This window comes from Vombatus ursinus, unplaced genomic scaffold, assembly GCF_900497805.2.
Source record: "Vombatus ursinus unplaced genomic scaffold, bare-nosed wombat genome assembly UNPS02007284.1, whole genome shotgun sequence".
Taxonomy (NCBI): domain Eukaryota; kingdom Metazoa; phylum Chordata; class Mammalia; order Diprotodontia; family Vombatidae; genus Vombatus; species Vombatus ursinus.
This window is the reverse complement of record NW_020947062.1, coordinates 4,875,536-4,898,642: the sequence shown is the minus strand read 5'-3', so window position 1 is coordinate 4,898,642 and position 23,107 is coordinate 4,875,536. Positions and strand designations below refer to the sequence as shown.

At 40.1% G+C, this 23,107-nt stretch overlaps 1 protein-coding gene across 4 annotated transcripts in view; it reads left to right on the top strand.

Moving 5' to 3' along the window:
- BCL11B (BCL11B, BAF complex component) overlaps positions 1 to 23,107 on the top strand; it is a 122,339-nt gene that overhangs the window by 49,840 nt on the left and 49,392 nt on the right. For 2 of the 4 annotated variants that reach the window (XM_027849127.1, XM_027849125.1), the window contains exon 3: positions 1,120 to 1,335. The exons of the other annotated variants lie outside the window; for them this stretch is intronic. In XM_027849127.1, coding sequence (XP_027704928.1) covers positions 1,120 to 1,335 — 216 coding nt within the window. The remainder of the gene's footprint in view (positions 1 to 1,119; positions 1,336 to 23,107) is intronic. 4 annotated transcript variants of the gene reach the window in all.

Here is a 23,107-nt window from a genome sequence, read left to right as displayed (position 1 = left end):
GAGCAGAGCAAATGTTGGATATTGGGCCATGGATAAGGCATCACCATTTGTTTCTCACACGTAGCTGTCAATCGCAACACATAGGTGCAGTTCTTTGGAACTATGACTTTTGAGAGGGAGAGGCTACATTGATCAACACTGCTTGATTAGAAGGGAGAGTTTTGCTGATTTTCATGGGGCTGGGATTTGGGGGTGGTATGGAGGTGGTTCTTAGGCAGGACTGTGAATTTCTTCATCTGCATGGCTCTGGGTCTGCTCATTCACTAGTTTTGTGGAGATGAGAAGAGGGAATTATGGAGTGTCCACACCTAAGGCTAAAGCACAGGTGGATGGGAAAGAAGTCACAGCTTTGGGGCTCTTAGAAGAGGGGACCTTGCCAGTCTTTTTAGAGGTTTACTTAGGAGAGCAAAGCCCATAAAATGGGGCCTGTAAAATGCATGGTTGGAGCCAAACACAATGGGCCACAGAGGCTTGATTCTGGGCAGTTGGGTTTCAGCACCTCTGGGGAGCCTGTCAAATGGCAAGGGCTTCCATTTTCTCTGTGAGAGTATGTGAGGTCTACTGTTGGTTGGCAGCCCTGCCTGAGGAAAGCCAGCCAGCCAGCCCAGTTTGGTGTCAGTTAAAGGCATTAACACAACCATAAAATGATCATTCCCTTTAGATTTGGCCTTTCCAAACCTTACTGATAGCTCCGGTTTTCTCTCTGGTTGTCTCAGCTCTCACCACTTACAACTAACTTCCTTGGCCCCCTTTTTCATACAGCCCTAACCGCCCCCCCATAACTTTCCAGGCCCTTCTTCACGGAATGCTTCCAATTTTAACTCTGTCACTAAATAGCTGTATGACTTGAACAAGTCACTTCCTTTCTAGGCCTCCGTCTCCTTATACTTTCCAGCTCTAAAATCTCATGAACTTCTGTCCCAGATTCCCTCAAGGGCTGCTGGGGCTCCCCCTTTTCTCTTCTTCCTACCTGCTGACCCCTGCAGAAATGCATTCATTTCATCAGGGTAGGTGTGCCCATTTCTGCCAACCCTTTTCCCATACCCCAATCCCAATCTGTGTAAAACGTAGGTCCCCGACTGACCAGTTTTTTTTTTCCTATTGTTTTTTTTTCTCCAGGGCCTTCCAGGCCTGCCAAGCTGCCGGCAGCTCCCATAACTGCCTCCTCCCACCCTCACACATCTGTGATTACGCCACCTCTCCGCACCCTGGCCTCTCTCCCACCCTGCTTTAGCCTGCCCTGCTGTGCTGGCCATTCAGTCTCAGTTGGTGGGACTCAGGCTGAGAGTCAGACTGAGACTTCAGGCACATTTGGATGCCATTGTCAGTTGTCAGGTAATAGAACAAACATTTTTTTCTGGTGGGGGAGGTGGGAAGAGGGTGGAGTTGGGGGTGGGGAGGCGGACAGTGGCGTTCTTACTCAAACCTCCGTGAATGAGGCCAAACGTACGGTGGGAAGATTTGCAGACTTCTCTGTGGTGTGCTGGGGGAAGGGTGGAGCCTGGAGTTGGTGAAGTACCTTCAAAATTCTTTGCTGGAGCTAGAGGAAATGGGCAGGGAAGCCACCACTCCCCTCCATTATGCTGTCAGACATCATTCATGCCCACCTTGGGTACCCATGCCTGAGAAGCCTCCCATGAAAGGATATCCTAGGGTCTCTCTGAGTTGTCTAGTGTTCAATTTCATTTCAGCATTTATGGAGCACCTACTACATGCAAGACATTTTATTGGATAGCTTTTACCAGAGGTCTTCTTTTTGTCCATCCCACTGCCAATCTCAGGCCTTCTCCCCCTAGGCATTAAAGGTTATCTTTAAGTCTTTTTGAACATCATTTCAGACCTTCAAATACTACTTGCTAACTGAGTGACCTTGGGTAAGCCACTCTCCCATATCCTGGACTCATTTTACTCATCTGTATAATGATCTCTGGGGTTGCTTCTAGCTTTGACATTCTATGAATAAATGAATTGAAAGTCTTTGTTTTTCTTTTGTAGAATGTATAACACATTTGCTTTGGACAGAGGTCTCAAAGTTTCCTATAAGAAAGGTGACATAGGAAATAACCAGATCAAAAAAAGTGCCTGGAGATAGTTATTAGGTCATACAGTATGTATGGCATCTCCCCTTCCCATGCTCCAGCTGGCCATTAATGGAAATCAACCTGTATTTTGAGAGCAGATCAGCTGTGTGTCCCAGGTCTGGGAGGCACAAACCAGAGTAAGATATAAATGAATCTCTTCTCATCAGCAGACTGCTTTGCTATGGTCCCCGTTTCTTTGTGGCGGGGTGTGAAATGGATGCAGCTCTATCAAGGAGCTAAGGGGTGGACACTGTCACTTACCCACTTAGCATCTCTTTGCCTTTTGACACTAGCACAAGCACAGAACTCACTGAGTAGGAGAGCCATGAGTGAAAGGGGAAAAGGAAAAAAATAAAACCTCTTCTCTCCTTACAATTCAGATTCGGTAGGTTTTAGAAATGACTGGTGTTTATCAATGAACCTCTGTCTTCCACCTCCAAAAAATGTCACATTGTGAAGGAGCTTGTAGTACATTTGGGAAGAAAAGATCTAGGTTTGAATCTTGGATTTCTCCTTTTATGGTTTTGCCACAGTGGAAAGAGAATGATAGATTTGAAGTCGGAGGGCCTAGGTTCAAACCCCCAGATTTGCCATTTATTAAGTGACATTGGGCAAGTCATTTAATTTCCTTAGGTCTCAAGTTTCTTCAAGGGGTTAGACTAGATGACTACTAAGGACCCTTCCAACTGTGAATGTTAACAACTAGGTGGAGAGAATGTAGGACTTGGAGTCAAGAAGAACTGAGTTCAAATCTTGGTGTAGACACTTGCTAGCTGTGTGACTCTGGCCTCACTCAGCCTCAGTTTTTCTCATCTATGAAATGGAGATAATAATAGCACCTTCTTCCCAGAGTTATGAGGATCAAGTGAATTAATATATATAAAGGACTTTGCAAACCTTAAAATGCTATATAAATGCTAGCTATTATTATTTTCTTGGGTGTCAATTTCCTTAAATCTAAAATGAAGGAGTTAGACTAGATGGTTTCTAAGTCCTCTTCTAACTGTAAACAATTCTATGAGCCTATGAATAAAAAAAATCTCCAGGTAAAGATTTCTTTCTCTATACACAAATTTCCTTCCTTCCTTCCTTCCTTCTTCCTTCTTTCTTTCTTCCCTTCTTTCTCTTTCCTTCTTCCTTTCTTTTTTCCTCCTTCCCTTCCTCCTTCCCTCTCTCCTTCTTTCCTTTTTTCCTTCCTTCTCTTTCTTTCTTTCTTTCTTCTTTCCTTCCTTCCTTCCTTCCTTCCTTCCTTCCTTCCTTCCTTCCTTCCTTTCCTTCTTTCTTTCTTTCTTTCTTTCTTTCTTTCTTTCTTTCTTTCTTTCTTTCTTTCTTTCTTTCTTTCTTTCTTTCTTTCTTTCTTTCTTTTCTTTCTTTCTTTCTTCCTTCCTTCCTTCCTTCCTTCCTTCCTTCCTTCCTTCCTTCCTTTCTTCCTTCCTTCCTTTCTTTTCTTCTTTCTCCAGCACCATATCACTAGCTGCATGCTTGCCGCAATGGGTGAAATTCATTTAGAACTTAACCAGCATTTCACTGGAAAATAGAACTTCCAGATTTCTGAGGTACTTGTCAGAGAGTTCTGGAGGCTCTGACCCCTGTTTGTAAGAGCCTTGGAACAGAGCACCTTATCTATCTATATCTATCTATCTATCTACACTAGAGAACTAGAAGAGTCCTGATTGTTCTCTTTCTGTTCTGACATACTGGTATGATAGACAGTGGATGGAGAAAAGGAGAAAGTAAAGACTAAAAATAGTCAAGAAGTCTTTAAAGAGAATGCTAGTAATGACTCAAAATTATGTAGTGATTCAAGGTTGACAGAGCCTGGCAACAGCTCTGAAGGTGCACCTATTATTATCCCCATTTTACAGATAAAGAAACTAATAATCAGAGAGATTTGGAGACTTGCTGGTTGGTCACATAGCCAGTAAGAGCTGGCATCGGAACTGAAATCTCCTCCGACCCATTGGATTGTAAGCTCCTTGAAGGCAGGGACTGTCTTTTGCTATATTTTTGTATTCCCAGTGCTTAGCATGATGCCTGGCACATAGCGGGAGCTTAATAAATGTTGATTGATTGACTCAAGTCCAGAGCTCTTCCCACGACAGCCTGCTGCTTCAGCTCAGTGCGATTTGTGGTGTAGGTACATTCGTTTTTAACTTTCTGGTTTTGTACACTCAATTTGGGGAATGCTCTGTTCACTAAGTGGGCAATGCCAGCTTTGTGGGGGAGATAGATCTGTTATCATGGCTTCCTATAATTATTGCTGCCGTCTAGGGTACTTAGAGAATAGACTGTATCAAAGCACAGTCTAACTGTTTATGACAGGAGCTGGTCAAGTTCTGCTTGAAAGGAACACGATCTCCCCTTGGAAAGAAGGCTTGCATATACTTAACCTCGTGTTGTCTTCCATCTCTGTATGAAAGCAGACAGCCTGCTGTTGGGGAGCAACAGAGCCTAGCATCCGGCCAGGACTTCTGCTCTTTGTAGAGCTTGCACCCCACCCGGGCCAGCCAGAGTCGACATTACCCAACTGATGTGGTTTTTGTTTGGGAGTTTTACTCAGATCGCATCAGAAAAGACCTTAGTTCATATTCTCAACTAGCTTATTATGCCTTGTTTCTTTCTCAGCCCGGTTTGAGGTTTCTCAGAAAGCTAGCCCCTTTTAAAGCAAGGCTACCAAGCAGTTACTCTGCCGCCTAACTGCGGGTGCAGGGGAGGGGGTAGGGTAAGAGTCCTGGATTTAAAGCAGAGGTCTAGTGTTCAAAGAATGACTAGTTTTGTAATTTGTAGTGACTTGCTTTAGAATTAACTAGCTTTGTAAATCTTAAAGGGCTAAATAAGCACCTCCTATTAGATGTGTGACTGTGGCCAAATCACTTAATTTCTTTGGGTCTCGCTTTTCTCATCTGTAAGAAGAGATGCTTGGACCAGATGATTCCCTAACTTTATCTCAGGCTCCTATGGACTTCCCAATGCTGTTTAGCCTCTTTGATATTATTAGTATTTAAAACTTGATAAATGTTGTTAGTCACCTTGTGCACCATCCTACCATGACCCTGAGAGCTGAGCAGATAAAGCTATTTACAGTCTTTGAGGCTTTTGCTGGTTCTGCTCCTCAGGATGGGAAATTGTCACAATCATGGTAAGGAGGCACCCAGGATGCAACTGCTATGAGCTTTATTGGACCACTGCCTTTCCTCCTCATTTCTGTTTTTAATTGATTGCTAGGCTGCTTCAATAGTTTGGTATAATTAGCTTTCTTCCCTCCTTTTGTTTTCCTTTAAGTCAGCCTGGGACAGAGTGCTGCTGGGAGATATTTTTTTTTGATCAATTTAAATACCTGAAAATATTCTATTCCAGTGGTTTTTGTCCCTTTGTGATTTCTGTCACTTGAATTGGGCTGTTTGCTTAAGTGTTTTTAGTGCCTGTGTAATTAGTAATTGGAATAGAGTCATTAAATTTCTAGTAACCCCTGTTCAGGATATGCAGTCTGGTGTAAAAAGGGAAGGGGGCCACTGTATTTGCATCCTTCACCCCTTTTCTTATCAGGATGCATTGAACCTCTCTCTTCAAATTAATGTAGAAAACCTGAGTGTAAAAAAATGCTTCACATAGGTTAATTGCATACCCATGAAATGTAAGCAGTTATTTATAGAAGGGTATGATTTTATGGGAGAAAGCAACATAGGTATGTGTGTTCATTTAGCCTGGTATTGGAGCATTTTCTCAGTTCCCCAACACTCACTTTATCACTGACACCCATTGTAACCCAGGCAGGTTGCTTGTCCCGTTCTGGGTTTGTATTTCCTTATCTGTAAAATTGTGGATAATAAGTTCATAGATTTAGAAGTAGCCTTAGATATAATCTAAACCAGCAATTCTATTTTACAGATGAGGAAACTGAGGTGTAGGTTAAGTGACTTGCTTAAGACCACATAGGTTTTAAATAGCAGAACAAGGACTGGTTGGATGAAATGACCATGGAGCTTCTTTGCAGCTCGGATCACCTGTGTTCTCTGATTTGAAGGTCACTTTCAGCTCTGACATTCTGTGTGCTATGAATTTGAGGCACCATTCAGCTCTGAAGGCCTTGTAAGAGTACTGGTATTCTGTGTCCTATCATTCTAAGATCCTTTCCAACTCTGATGTTTTATATTCTGTGATTTTTAGGTCTCTTGCTCCTCTGACAGTATCTGTTCTGGGGTTCTTAGGCCCTTTCCAGCTCTGACGGTCTCTATTCTATGAATCTAAGTCATTTTCCTGCTCCAGCATTCTAGGTTCCATATTTTTAGTATTTTATGTTTAGGATCCCTCTAAGCTCTAAAAATTCTAATTAATGTCCATTCTCAGTTTGTGTGCTTTATAATATTCAAACATGAATATATGTTACTATATATTACACGAACAGTGCTATATGGAAAGGTTTCTTATTGAATCTGTGTGCTTATTTTTAAAGGAATCTCTGAGCTCTTTGCATGTCCAGTTGTTAGGAGATGGAAAAGAAAGTGTGAAACTTCATTGCATTTTTATAATCAGCAAATGGTCATCAGCCAGAGTGATTAATAGATAGGGCCATGAACTTCAAGGTCTAACACAAGAACACACAGGATTCTAGCTCAAGCAAGCAGACATGTTTGCATTTAATAGAGGGAGCCAGTTTTAGTCATTAGTATATACTAAAATCACAGAGCAATCTTGTAAAGTTAAATTCAATTTACTTTTCTACTGAAATTGTGCTTACTGTATTATTTAACTAGTCTGGGGTTTCTTGGCATGAGTTGAAGCAACAATAAAGATAAAAGAATACCTGTAAGTAAATAGTAGGGTTTAACAGTAGAATATAGTTTTTTCCTCCTTCAATTATATCCCAGTGTTCATTTTGTGTTGGTTTTATAACCAGAGCCATCCAATGGGAAGCAGCAGATTAGACCACCCTTGATGTGAAAGCTTGATGCAATTAATACAGTCTGTCTCGAAAGCGGCATTATTTCGGAAAGTTCTGTGTTAATGATATGGTATATGTTTCACACATTTCATGCTAGAAGTGAGCTGGAGTTTCATTCCGGACTGGGTTTGATTAACACTGGGTGATCAATGGAAAACAAAATGAGGATGTGAGTGGAGATTGCCGGCTCATCCAGCCCCAATCACCTCACTCATCAAGTCCCTGGACAATGCCTCGTCTTTGCTTCTCTCTGAGGCAGATGTCAGATCCACCCAGAATGGGCTTTAGATCCTCCTTTGAGTCATAGCAAAAGGGGGAAGATGGAGGGGGAAAGAAAATATGTGCGTGTTTGAAGACAAAAGAAATACATCAGCATTGAGATCATGGCTAATTATTTTTTTTTCTTTTTAGCATCTTGCAAAATATTTTTTGTTGAAGGATCTCGCTATCGAAACAGATTATTTGAAAATATGAATTCATTTAAGAAATATTTCCTGAGTGCCTACTGTGTATAAGACCTTTGTATCCCTATCATGGTCTATGCAAAAACGAATGGTGTGGTCTCTGCCATCAAAGAGTGTACACTCTGATAGGGGAGAGAAAGCCCCAAACCCAAGTAATTATAAGGGAAAATTTAGAAGTGAACTAAGAGAAATGCAGAGTGCTGGGGAAGTTCAAGAGAAAAATGAACATTTTTGGGCTTAGTAAAGGGTAAAGGAGGCAAAGGAGGAACATGTGTATCAGAGGATGCTTCATGAAGCAGGTGGCATTTAAGCTGGCCCTTAGTAGTTTTCTAACATTTACTAAATTAATAAAAAGGTGTGTGTGTGTGTGTGTGTATACACACATACATATACACATATTTGTTTATATAGAGTGCTAGAAGTCTACTATATATGTGTGTATATGAATACATATATAAACAGTACTAAAAGTCTACCCTATATACATGTGTATGGGCATAATGCTAATAAAATACATACATACACACATACACATATACACATGTGTGTGTATCTACCTTTCTACTGAGTAAACAAATGTTAGAAAACTATTAGAGCCCAACTTAAATGACACCTCCTTCATGAAGTCTCCCCAGATAGATAGATAGACTTTTAGCTGTATAGATATGTATGTATTTGTGTGTGTATGTATTCTATTAATTGAGTAAATAAATGTTAGAAAACTATTAAGGCCCAATTTAAATGCCATTTTCTATATGAAATCTTCTTAGATAGACAGACAGATAGATATAGCTATATATGGACTTTTATACACACATACGTATATGTGTGTGTATATATACTATATGTATATATATACTATTTACATATAGTGTATATATTGAATAAATAAATGTTAGAAAATTATTAAGGCCCAGCTTAAAATAACACACACACACACATATACACACTTAATACTATGCCAAAAGCTGCCTGAGCAAGGATACCTCAAGAAATAACAGATTTACTCTTCAAAAACAGTTGAGTACAGTTTAGTTCAAATCAGCTAATGTGAGCCCAGTGTTAGTTGAAGGTGGCGATAAAAGTTTAGTTAAGATATAATCCTTGCACTCATGGAGTTCACAATCACTAGCATAGAACTAGGAACCTCACACAGAATTAAATCTAGTACAGAATTATACACAATAAGTAGCAATTAAACTTTTACTAAACGTATATCCTATGCCAAGCGCTATGCTGAGTGCTGGGAATACTAGGCCAAAAAAAAAAAAAAAGAAGAAGAACAAAAAAACCCCAAGATCCTGTCCTCAAGCAGTTTACATTCTAATGGAGAAGATGATATGCAAAAACCTCCAACATACATACAAGACATATATATATATATATAGATATATATATATGTGTGTGTGTGTGTCTGTGTCTGTGTGCGTGTGTACACATATATGCATATATATTTTTATATATATGCACATACAGGTCATTAAAGATGTACAAAAGAAAGTGTTTTATGAGCTGTATGGAAGAGGTCATTACTAATGACTGGAGATCAGGAAGACTTCTTGGAAGAAGAATCACTTAAGTTGGGCTTTCAAAGTTAAGCAGTAATTCAACAAGCAACATTTTAAGACATGGGTGGGGAACCTGGGTCCTTGAAGCTACATGTGGCTTTCTAGGTCTTCAAAAGCCACCCTATTTAGTCAAAGGGCCACACGTGAGGACCTAGAAGGCCATATGTGGCCTTGAGGGTGCAGGTTCCCCACCCCTGTTCTAAGATGTGACATTCCAGGCATTAGGAACAATGACAACAAAGGAACAGTGCTTATAGCATAGAGATGAATTATATGAGACAAAACTGGAAAGGTTAGACAGTATCAGATTGTGGAGGGCCTTGAGAGTCAGGCTAAGGAATTAAAATTTGAGTAAAGAATAATAATAACTGAAATGTGTCATAGCGTTTACTATGTGCCAGGCCTCTAAACTAAGTGCTTTCTAATTATTATCTCATTTGATCCTCACAACAACCTGGGAGATAGATGCTATTATTATCCCCATTTTACAGATGAGGAAACTGAGGCAAACAGAGGTGAAGTCACTTGCCCAGAGTCATACATCTAGTAAGTGGTTGAAGCCAAATTTGAATGCAGGTCTTCTTGACTCCAGCCTCAGGACTAAATCTGCTGCACCACCTAGCTTGCCAACGACTTGGCAAGATCTTTGTATAAATGTTGGGATGATAGGAAGGATATGAAAGGAGAGAGTGTGGGAAGGAGGGAGAAAGTGGGAACAGTCTTGAAGACCTGCTAGGAGGACTACTGAATTAGTCCAGGGGCATTTGTGATGAGGGCTTATTCTAAGATGTTGGTGTGGCGTGAGGGAGGAGACAGATGCAAAGGAAAGAGCATAGAATGTATTTTTTTCTAACACCCCCACTTCTTGGAGTCACAGGCCACCATAACTACACCAGACTGATTTTCCTCAGATGTGCTTTTCCTTGATGCATGGAACAACCATAGATGGCCTACAGGATGTGTACAAGGGGACCGTCATGTATAAAATCAATTTCACAGGGTGGTTTTAGGTGACTGACAGAAAAAATGAGAAAGGCCCAGGTATGGGAGTAATAGGACATAGACATCAGATTTTAGAAAGGACATTGATAAGCTAGAGAGGTACGTGGGGTGGGGCAAGCAAGATAATAACAACAATAATAGCACTAATAGTAATACCTAGAATTTATATAGCACTTTAAAGTTTGCCAAATGCTTTACAAATATCTCAGGATAGTGAAGATTTTGCCATATGCAAATTGGTTTAACAAACTGGTGTGATCTAACCTGGAGAAGGGAAGACTTAGAAGGGCTTAATAACTATCTTCAAATGTTTTAATAGTTTCTGTGTAGAAGAGAGATTAGATTTGCTGTGCTTGGTTTTGGAGTCAGAAATTGTAAAGAGGTAATTAAAGGTTGGCCACTCAGTCAATAAGCATTGATTATGTACCCCTGTGTGCCAAGCACTGTGCCAAGTGCTGGGGATACAAAGAAAGGCAAAGGATAGTCCCTGCTGTTGAGAAACTCACAAATGTAGGCATGTAGTAAGGAAAAAGTTCCTAACAATTACAGATGTCCAAAAGTAAAGTGAGTGTCTCTCTGGCTGGTGGGTTCCTCCTCACTGGGAGCCCTGAAAAAACAAAATACATTTTTTAGCCAAGTTATAGAGGAGTTTCTTATTCAGGTATATGTGAGGTTAGGTAGCCTTTCAACTCTGATATTCTATGATTGGGAAACTAGGAGATCCAGTGTATTGGATCAGAGATTCAGAGTTTGGAAGGCAAATCAGAAATCCAACCAAGTTATTAGTATCCTGAGGTCCAGCAAGGCCTAAATGACTTGTCCAGGATCTCATAGGTTAATAAGTAGCAGATACAGGATTTGAACTCAGGTTCCCAGGCTCTAACTCTAAAATTCATTCCCCTCACCACACTGGCCCTCACTTGTCTTTGAAGAAAAAAGATGCATGGTGATATGATGTAGCTCAAAGGTTTGGGAGATAGGAGGCATAGATTTGAGGCCCTATACTTCTGCTAATAAACTGGATTCATTAGGTAAAAAAACCATTTAGCTTCCCTGAGTCTCAGTTTTCCTGACTGTAAAGTGAGAGTTGGGGGGGGGGGGATTGGACTAGAAGATCTGTAAGGTCCCTTCCAGATGGGTCTGGTTTTATATATGGTACTAAAACCCTTTTCCAGATCTCACATTCTGTGTTCTCTGAGTCTGAGGCCCCATCTAGCTCTGACATCCTATGGTCCTTCATTCATTTCTCAAAGTCAGATTCCCCTATCCTGTGACTCTGACATTTCTATAAATGGAGATGGTGGGCCGGCAATTGCTGCCACATATAGAGAGTTAACTAGATTTAATTTCACTATTCTGAGGCTAGACCCTTCAAACGTTCCAAGCACAGGGCAGAATCAAAGAATTCTGTTTCAAATACATACAAGATGTTGCTGTTTTTCTCCTCTGACAGGAGAAGCATTTGGAAATGCAGTTTTTTTTTTATAGCTGTCTTAAAAAGAGTTTGGATGTTTAGCACAGCTGGTGCTCATTACATTATGCACTATCAATAAAGTAGCATGTGTAATTAATTTTTAATGCAGTGCTGTACGCAGTGCTTTAAAGCAGTTACTGGATGGGGAAAAGCAGCAATGGTCACCGGCAACAGAGATAGTGAATTGAGACTGTTACATGTTGCCTCTCTAAAGGAGGCTGGAAAGTGATAGACAAGTACAGGAGATGTCCCTTCAGGAGGAACCTGCCTCTTCAGCCCTGACTTTTCTCCCGAACTTGAGGCCTATTTTCCTAACTGCCTCCACGTGGCTACTGCTCTTATGCTTTCTGAAAATCAACTTGTCTCAAACTGCTTTTCACCATCTTTCCTCTAAACCAATTTTGTTGATGACTTGTTATTATTCCCCATTTCTGTCACGCCACTGACTCAGTATCCTGTGTTCAAAGCCTCTGGGTTATCTTTGATCCTCCTCTCTCTCACCTCTAATAGGCAATCATTCCCCAACCTCTGTCAATTATACCTCTGAACTACCTTTTCCATGTGTCCCCTCCACCATTGGCCTGGGAGGCTAAGAACCTTATTTCTCAGTTCCTCAGCTGCACCATCCCTTGTGACAATGATTCCTATTCTTTTGAGACTTCTGACATCCTGTGATTGGTTTGATTTCATGACACCTCCAACCAGTGGTGTGCCGGAGCCAGCTTTGACCATCTGGGATTAAGCTGATTGTTTAATTTTCAGGGTGAGCATTTACACCTAGGAAATAGGCAAATGCTACAAGTCATGCCTTGTATTATTGTTTTGTTGATTGTCTAGACTTAAGAAAGTGATGGAGAAATGTTAATAAACTTAAAAGTGTGTCATGGGGACTTTTTTTGGGGGGGGGAGAGTTGTTTGTTTAACAATTAATAGCATACCCCTCCCTTCATCCCTATCTCTTAAAATGCATAGCATTGTAACTTTTTACTTTTCCAACCAAAAAGAGAGAGAGGATAATTTATTACATTCATGCTATACTCAGTCATACATACACACACACAGACACGCACAGACACACACAAATGAGTCAAGAATGTCGAGAGCCCATGGCAAATGTTATTGAATTGATTGTTGTCAGCCAGATAGGTCTTGTGGTCCCTCCCTTCCATTTTTATAGATGAAGGACCAAGGCCTACACAAGTCAAGTGGCTTGCCCAAGATCAAATAGATAATAAATGACAGAACTGGGATTTGACCCCAGGTCATATGATTTTAGGTCTAACACTCTTTCCTCTGCACCCTGCATCAGGGGAAGATCGAAATGGTGATAAGAGTCCAAAGTCAGATGATGAAGATAAGAGTTCTGGATCAGAGGGAGAAATGGTACAAACTTGGATACAAGAGTGCTGTCTTTTCTGAAGGTTTCAGCCAGTTGTGACCAAGAGTCTGACATCCTACATCTCTGATCCTTTGTCCTTTGGGTCAGGAGCCAGTCAGTCTCCTTGGGCCTCTGCCTTATCTTTCTTCTCTGGTCTGCCTTTATCCTACACATTCCCTTCTTCCTCTACTGGCAAGCAAGAAATTGACAGGATGGTGCTTGAGACCAAGAGAACCCCTACATCATATCTTAATCCTCTGATGAATCTGCGTTCTCAGTCACTGTGGGAACTTTTTCCACTGTAGTAGGTCATAATCACATATAAAATCTTCTGGTTGGCATTCAAAGCCCTTCATAACCTTCCCCCCACTTAATACCCCACCCCCATCCCCACCCACACACACTCTGTGATCCAATGACTCTGGCCTCCATGATGTTCAGTGAACAGGACACTCCATGTCTAGGTCTTCACTGACAGTCTTCACTGGCTATCCCTATGCCTGGGACTCTCTCCCTCCTCATCCTCATCTCTGTCACCTGGCTTCCCTGGCTTCCTGTAAGTCCCAGCTAAAATCCTACTTTCTACAGGAAGCCTTTCTCAGTCTCCCTTAATTCCAGTGCCTTCACTCTGTTGATTTTTATAATTTGTTTGCATGGTATTGCCTTCATTAAATTGTGAGCTTCTCAAGGGAAGGAATTGTCTTTTGCCTTTCTTTGAACCCCTCTCCCCTGAGCATTTGGCACTGTGCCTGGCACATAGTAGGCACTTAACAAATGCTCATTGACTGACTGACAATCCCACCGTGCCTTCTTATCCTGTATAATTCTTAGATAATGTCTTTTCTTAAGCCCTACATAGAGGATCTACCCAGCTCAGGGGTGGGTCTTTGATTCCAGGAAAATACTTGATGTCTAATTGATCTCTTGGATTTTCTCTACAAACAGTGCTCACTCCTGTATGGAATTAATGTTTGTTTTAAAAATTAATAATAATAGCTAGTATTTTATATAGCACTTTAAAGTTTCTGAGACATTTTTACAAATATTATCTCATTGGTCACAACAGCCCTGGGAGGTAGATGTTATTGTCATCATTTTACACATGAGGGGACTGGGACAAAGGTTAAATGACTTGTGACAGAGGTTAAATGACTTTCCCAGAGTCACACAACCAGTAAGTGCCTGAGGCAGGATTTGAACTCAGATCTTCCTGACCCCAGATCCAGTGCTCAATCTACCTCAACTACCTACTTGCCTCCATCTGATAAAATTGACTTTATTTAAAGATTAAGAGGGAGAATTTCCCAGCACACCTTGATATCATTGGAGATTCCTCAAAAGTATCACCAGACCATGTTTAGCAGGATGTCCCTGTTAATGCATGAATTTAAAATAGTTCAAGGCTCTTTGGTACAGTCTTATTTCTGTGATTCCAAAGCTGACTTGTTAATGCATCAGGCTCCCCTTGAGATGATTTTGACTTTGAGGCACCTTGTCATCCATTCTTGTACTGGGCTACGAGTATAGTATGAGTATACATTAGTATATACTATAAGTATATAATAGTCAATGGTTGTTTCTGGTCAAAAGGCTGCTCATAGCTTGTAAATATCAAACAGGGACCTTCTGGTAAGAGGAGTGGGATGTATGTTAAGAAGAAACTCAAATGACTGAAACTGTATTATTTATAAACATGACAGTCCATATTGAGGTTTTTTTTTTGTTTTTTTCCCCAATGGTATGATCTTGTTTTTGACTTTACAGTCATTTCACTGAATACATCCAAGAGGCACATACATATGGACTTATGGACATCCATATGTCTGTAAGAGATAGATACATTTTTCTCAAGACTGCATACCTTGCTCAGAGAGGAAGTGTAAGAATTGCAGCACTGAGCGTGCCATTGTTCATTCAGAGTAGGAACAGATGTGGGAACGTGTATTCTTTCTGGGAGGGATCTGAGTGAAGAGCAATAGGTTAAAAGGAGATCAAATTGGCCCAGGAGCCAAGAGACAAAGATGGAGCCAGAATTCCATCTTAAAATAGTTGGGTGACCTTCAGCAAGTCAGCTCAACTTTTGGGGCTTCAATTTCTTCATCTTTCAAGTTGGGGATTAGACTTGACTTTCTTGGTCCCTTTCATTTCTAAGATGGTAATTAGGAAGACGCACAGCATGGTTTCTTCTCCTATGTAGACAAAGTCAAGAGAAAGCTAATGGTGTAACTTTTGACAAGTCATTTGAACAAAGTTTTCTTCATTGTAAGGTGTGGGGCTTTGACTAACTGATCTCTGAGGTACCATCTAGCTCTAAATCCTGTGATCTTTGCCTCTTTTATCTAAAACAAAACCTCTTCTTAGTTCCAGTCATTACAAAAGAGAACCTTGGTATTAATGAACATAAACCCTTAGGCAAATGTGTCATTTTCACCCAGAAATCACAAATCAAAGGATCTTAGAGACCACTTGGTTCCCTTTATAACATCCCTAGTAAATAGTCTATCAACCTTTGCTCAGAGGCAACTAATGAAGGGGAACCCATTCCATGGGCTCTAGAATGTTTTTCTTTACATTAAACTAAAATCTTCCTTTCTTCAATTTCCACCTATTATTCTTAATTCTTTCCTCTAGGGCCAAATAGAATAAAAATTCCTTTCCCAGTCCTTTAAGTGTTTGAAGCTAGCAATCATTACCTTTCTTCTGCCCCATCTTTCTTGATCCTCCATATTCCAGCTAAACATCTCTACCTTCGTCAGATCATCCTCAAATTGCCTTATATTGAGGTCCCTTAACATCATGCTCAGCTCTCTGGATAATTTATCAATGACCTTTCTAAAATGTACCACCTAGAATGAGCATAGTATTCCAGGCCTGTCCCGTCACAACATAAAGACTATCACCGTACTCATTTATAGCTTAAAATACAGTCTTGCAAATCTGATTTAAAAGTTTCACAATTCCTTTGGTAAAAAGAGTACAAAATTCCTTTCTTTTTGTAGCTCATCAAACTGTCAATATATATTGAGTTTACGGTTCACCAGATTTTTTCTTTCACAGAAACTAATGACTAGTCGTATCTTCCCTATTTTAAACTGAAGTGTAGGAACGCTTATCTATTTCCTCCTTCTGTCTAAGTGGTTTGTAGTATACTCCCACAATGCCACTTCAATGTTTCTTTTCATTCATCTTCATCCAGTTGCCCTCCATATTACTTCTCATCGTATTTATTGCCCATTATCTATAAGCATTTCTGGATTTTTGTCTTCCATGAATTCTGTACATTTCTGTTGCCATACCCCCTGTTTTTTACCCATTTTTCTCTGTGGTATCTAGCTTGGTAGACTTGTGTAGGCACATACCTGACAGTCCATATCCAGTCTTTATGCCTTTTGCACTGGCCATTCTATATGCTTAGAACTTGCTTCCCTCTTCCTCCCACACAGTCCCTCTCTTTCTTTAAGACAGGTAAAATAGTGTCTTCTGCTTGAAGCCTTTCTTAATACCCCCAAGTGCTTGTGACTTCTCTTTCAAACTACCTTGTGTTCAACCACTTTACAAGTAATTGTATTTATTCGTTTTATATTTATACCTCATGTATTTTGATATGAATTTATATATGTGTATGTGTGTACACACACATATTATATATACGTACATATGTATATACATATAATATATAAATACTTGTCTTTCTCTCTTTTTAAAATGTAAATTCCTTTTAGGTAGGGATTTTTTTTATTCTTTGTATCCCCAGAGACTAGTTTAGTGTCTAGCACATAGTAGGCACTTAATAAATACTCGTTGATTGATTTTCTTTTTTCCTCTCTCCTTTTAGTTTGAAACTTTTGAATCAGATTTGCAAGACTGTGTTTTAAGCTATAGTCTAAAGATACAAATCCTATTTCAGACACCCCTTCTTAACTATTATTAAATTCCAAATCTGCTGTCAATGGAAATTGATGATGAAAATAACACCTGTATCCCTAGGGTATTGACTTTCTTGTCCAGGACTTCAAAACCCCTACCAGGATTTTCAAGATTCCTTCTTAACCCTGGATGGATCACCAGCATTGCATAGTGGTCAAATCTTTTCCTCACCACAATACCAAAAGCCTATAGTTTCAGGATTGGAAAAGCGTCTTTTCCATTTTTCATCTTCTTCAGTAAAATGTATGCTTTCCTTCAAGGCAGGAACTAGATTTTTTTTTGTCTTTGTATTCCCAGTACCTACTATAGTGCCCATGATCAGTGCTTAATAAATATTGTTTGCTTAATTGGATTCAGACTCAGTTTGTAATTGGATGAAGCAGGCCCCACCTAGGAGTATACACATAATCCCTTAGGCTTCTCTAACCTTTGAAAGTTTATAGGGAGCTTTTATATACATTATCTTACCTGGTCCTCAGTGCATTTAGTAGGAATGTATTTATAAATGAGTTTTTCCCATTTTGTAGATAAACTGAGTCCTAGAGAGATAAAATGACTCCCAGTAGTAGTCAGGAGCAGCACAAAAGCGTTCAGATCCAGGTCTCCTAATTCTACAGCCAACACTGACCCTGGTTTCCTCTCACCAATCTGTTGGGGGATTCCTTCAGTATTGTCGTTTTCATGTAGGCTGTGTCTTTTGGGGAAGGGTGGGAACCCAAATAGAACTAAAACTTACTTTCTGATAGCCAATCAATAGTTAATTAATCAGTGGGTGAAAAAAAATATTACTTGTGGATGAGAGAGAGGGGAGGAGGAGAGAGAGAACAGGAAGGAGGGGGAGAAAAAAAAGAGACAGATATGATATCTGATGGACATTTTGACACTGAAATTTTTTTTTCAAAAGACTATCATCAGTATGAGCATTGGCATATGAGTGCCTGGTAATATTAATTCACAATAGAAGGGCTGGTATGGTAAAAGGATTTAATTATCGAATAACTTCTGACCCAAGTTTTATGTGTGCTGTATCATAAGACAGCTCTTTTAGGATTATATGAAAGATTGTGCTTATTGGACCATTATACTTAAGGTTCATATGGAAAATCCACTGAATATTGTAGGATAAACATGATTTTCATTGTCTTATTTGTTAGCACCACTAGCGATAATGATAATAATAACAACTCACCTTTACAGCTTACAAAAATGTTTCCTTCCCAACAGCTTTGTGAGGTTCAAGTATGCTCATAATCCCTATTATACAGATGAAAAAACTAAGGCTTATTGAGATGATGGCAAACAATCAGGATGGCAAAGGCTATAAAAATCATGGCATACAAGATTGCTGGAAGGAAATGAGGATGTTTAGTTTGGAAAAGGGGAGGTATAGGGGGTGAGGGGATGGAATTCACATAAACACAGACTGTCTTTCTGTCTCTGTAGGTCTGTCATATAGAAAAGGCATTAGCCTTGGTCAGCTTGGCTTCCTTGGGCAGAACTTGGAGTAAAGGCAGATTTAGGCTTGACATAAGGAAACGCGTCTCAGCAATTAGAGTCATACCCAAAATGGAATGGACTGCCTTAGGTGGTAGTAGTGGGGCACCCCCAGCTTTTCAAGCCCTCTATAACCTGGCCTCTTCCTACCTTTCTAGTCTTCTTATACCACCCCTCACTCCTGTCCAGTCATATGGGCTTCCTTGCTCTTCCTCAAACTCAATACTATCTCCCAAATCTTGTTGTTCAGTCATTACTATCATGACTGACTCTTCTGACCCCATTTGGGGTTTTCTTGGCAAAGATACTGGTTTTCCATTTCTTTTTCTAGTTTGTTTTACAGTGAGGCAAACAGGCTTAAGTGACTTGCCCAAGGTCACGCAGCTAATAAGTGTCTGAAGCTGGATTTGAACCCACGATGACGAGTCTTCCTGATTCCAGATCTGATGCTCTATCCACTGTGCAGTCTAGCTGCTCTCTCCCACCTCTGGCCATTTTCAATGGCTGCCTCTCATGGCTGGAATTCTCCCTTCTCATTTGTACCTCCTGGCTTCCCTGGCTCAGCTAAAATCTCACAAGACGTCTTTCATGATCCTCCTCAATGCCTTCCCTGTATTGATTATTTGCAGTTTATCCTGCCTGTATATTGTCTCTATTGCTAGACGCTGAGATCCTTGAGGGCAGGGACTGTCTTTGGCCTTTCTTTGTATCTCTAGCATTTGGCACAGTGCCTGGCACGTAGTAAGTGCTTTATAAATACTGATAAGCATTTGTAAAATGCTTAATAAATCCTTTTTAGCACTTATTAAGACTGACTGGGTTGCCACTTGTTGGAAATGTTTTAGAGTGGATTCTTGTTCAGGCACGCATTGGACCAGATGATCCTGGAAATTCCTTCCCATTGTGAGATTTTGAGGTTCCTTGAAGTGAACTGTTCACAGTCACCCAGCTAATAAATGCCAACTTCTTAGAATCGGAATTTGAACTCAGATTTTTGACTCTCAAGGACAATGCTGTTTCCTTTATATCTTTTCACATAATTTAAATTGCTCTGTAGCATTACTTTTTTCTACTTGAGAAAATAATTTTCATGACTTTGAAAACTTGAGGTGTTTTATTTATTTATTTTTTTTGCAGGGCTTTTTTTTTTTTTTTTTTTTTGCAACAAAACATAGCTTTTCAGGTCTTCTGGGGTGGGCTTAAGGGTGGAAGAGTTGGTGTGTGGTACATATTTTACAATCAAATCCAAGTAGTCTAAACCATGAAATACAGTTTATCCAAACATAATCAAGGCTGGCCCATTTCACCTAGAAATTGATGGGAGGGGAGAGAGAGAGAGAGAGAGAGAGAGAGAGAGAGAGAGAGAGAGAGAGAGAGAGAGAGAGAGAGAGAGAGTTCCTTTACTTTAGAATATCTATGCATTAATTTGTTACTGATAGCTTTCGTCTTTGGGGAGGGGCATGGTCATGGGTTTTGGATTGTCTGGTCTGTGACTCATGAAAATACAAACTATATAGATTTATTTTTCCTTTAAACTGTTTGTTTTCCTGTTCATTACCTCCACTTAGTGTGCTGAACCAGAGCCATAACCCTGGGTGATTGTATTCCCCTTTGGATGCCTTCTACAAAAGTAGCCTTTTATTTTACTGATAGGTGGGAATTAATGCAAGAGAGGACAGAATGCTGTATGTAGTGGCAAGGGTTTCAGGTTTGGAGTCAGATCAGCTTCATTTTATTCACAATTCTGTTACTGAACAACTGCGTGACTTTGGGCAAATCACATAACCTCTCTGGGCCACAGTTTTCTTGGATATAAAATGAATGGTTTGGATTATATATATGACCTTCCAGCCATAAATCTATGATCCTCTGAACATAGGAGAACTGGCCTTAGATCCTTGTAACAAGAGTTTCCATTTAAAAATTTCAGCCAAAAAAAGCAGAAATCTTACAATCTGAGAAAAAAGTTAATGCACTAACTGCATCACATATCAGTCTGAGACAAGGGCATTTAAAATCTTTCCATAAAATTGTACTTTAAAAATTATTGTTTTTGCTAATAAAAACCCAAGGCTAGACAGAAATTATCCCATTTGGTGCCCTAAATCTTCATTTTTCAAACAATGAGAGTGGGGATTTTTGTTTATTTTGTTTTTGTCTAGGTGGTGATTTCATCTGGAACAGGGAATTCCCAGTGTGGAAATTCCTTCTATAAGTGTAGATCAACAATTCACCAGGAAATTTTATAGACTTAGAGCATTGTCTGGGACACCGAAAAGTTTAAGTGTCGCGCCCATGGAAAAACATACACACGGTGTTGTTAAAGGAAGAATTTCAGCCCAGGTATTCCTGATTCAAGGTTGGCTATATTGCTTCTCTCATTGTGGTTTATAGTCTTAGAACTGAGTAATTTCCAAACTGGAAGAGGCCTCAGAAGTCATCTAGTCCAACTCTTAGCCCAGGCTCGAATTTCCTTTTCCACAACTCTCAAAAGTGCCAATCCAGATTCCTGAAGACCCTCTTGATGAATAGCTCACTACCTGCCATGGTAGCCCAGTCTATCTCTGGCTAGCCCTGATTGTTCTGAAGTTCATCTTTGAACAAGCGTGAGCATACTTCCTTTTGGTTTCTCTAACACTGATGGACTTAATCTCCAGGGAACAAATATCTGAAAATTTGTTCCCAGCTATATCAATTTAGTTCTTTGTGTATATTGCATTCATAACACCCTTTCCTGACTCTGTCTTTGCTCACTCTGTTTTTCCTCTATTTAATTCCTACCCATTTTAGGGGAGGGAATGGGATATACTTGCAAAAAAAATGACATAGAGGCAGCTAGGTGGCACAGTGGATAGGGCACCAGCCCTGGAGTAAGGAGGACCTGAGTTCAAATCCAACCTTGGACACTTGACACTACCTGGTGACCCTAGGCAAGTCACTTAACCCCAATTGCCTCACCAGTAATAATAATAATGAAAAAAATTACATAAGAATGAAAGATATCAATAAAATTTTAAAAACTCTTATTCTTTAAAGCTTATCTTAGATACCTCCTCCTTTATGAAGCCCTCCCTGATGCCCCTTATTGGCGATAATCTCCCCATTCCCCCAAATCCATCTCATGTGACTTTTTTCTACACTTCTCTGAAATAATCATTAATCCTATAATATGGTATGTTATAGTTATTTGTCTGTCTTAGTTCCCTACTGGACTCTAAATTCCATGGGGGCAGGGACTAGGCTTAGCTTAACTTTGTATTCACATGAGCATATTGCTCTGTACACAACAGGTACTTAATAAATATGTTGCATTTAATTTAATTGAAAATAACTTTGTGAGCCTACTTGCTTCAGCGTATTATGATCAGTAAGACACCCCAAGCCATTGGCTGGTGGCAAAAATCATCACTGGTATCATTAAGTTGGAGGGGGCAAGGGCTCCCTTATTAGCCCCAAGTTCGAACCCTGTTATTGTTAAGGATGGAGGGTGTCTATTTCTCAAGTGTCTGCTGTGAGTAATATAAGAAAAAATTAACAGTCGAATAGAGTCTAAAAATAGCAGGACACATACTTGCCTATAATCCTCTTTTTCATTTTTTTGTAAACCAGCTTTGAAAGGCTAGTAGTATTTTTAGCTTGCAACTTCCAGGACATCATGTTTCTTTTCAGGAAGAACAGGGCTGTGTGAATCGAAGCTTATTGTCAGTGAAGCTGGTGATCTGAATTTGGTAAGAATACTGAAATTAGGCCCCAGGGGTTTGGGGTTACAGATGAATGAGTTCAACTCCTTTATAACATTTTGCAAAGTGTTTTTTGCTTCCAAAGGAGTTGACATTGCAGAGGGAGGGACATTGAGGTGTGGTTGTCCTCAGAATTGGTGACATTGGGGCTTCCTTGCTCTGGTATTTAGGCTAGAGAAATCAAGACATTGGGATGTCTAGGTAGACAGAAAGGCGGTTTTCTTGTTAGTAATGTTACAACTTAGATCATAAATCTAGAGCTGGAAGGAAGGACCTTAGGGACCATTTAGTCCAGCATCCTTCATTTTAGATGTGAAGAACTAGAAAAAGGAATTAAAAGATGATCTGGTGAAACATTTTACAGATGAGGAAACCAAGGCCCAGAGTGAATTCCCTAAGATCACACAAGGAATTAGTGCTACAGTTGGGACTTGATTTAAGACTCTTTAAAAGAAGAAACAACAACATACTCTTCCGAAGTGCTAATTCTCCTTTGAGATACAAACACAACGCCCAAGGCTCAAGCATCATGGGTAGGTGAGGGCAGTTTCAGGATTACGTAAGCTGTAATAACATGGAATTAGGTGAACCTGTAAGAAATTATGGAGTCTTAAGGGAAACGCGCACTGGGGCTAAACATTGTCCCATAGAATTTTCTCCCCAGTCTTTCCCATTGTCTCTGACAGGGTCATCTAGCATGAACCTGAGAGGGTAAGGGAGTCCTACGTGTTGCATGTGTGTAAGAGAGAGGCAGAGCTAAGTTAAGATGAGCAGGAAAGGCTAGCCCAATACAGTGTTATGGCAGGGAAACTTCTGAGGTTTCTTTCCTCCCTCCCCCCTTCTTTCTAATTCTTCCAGGATTCCAGTATTTAAACATTGAGGCCTGTCGGAATTGTTGGAGGGAAGCCGCCCTATGAGTTGCCCTGTTCTTAAGATCACTCACCCTGCCCCCCAACAACATTCCTGGGAAGACTTTTCTCTATTGTACTTACACACACACACACACACACACACACACACACACACACACACACACA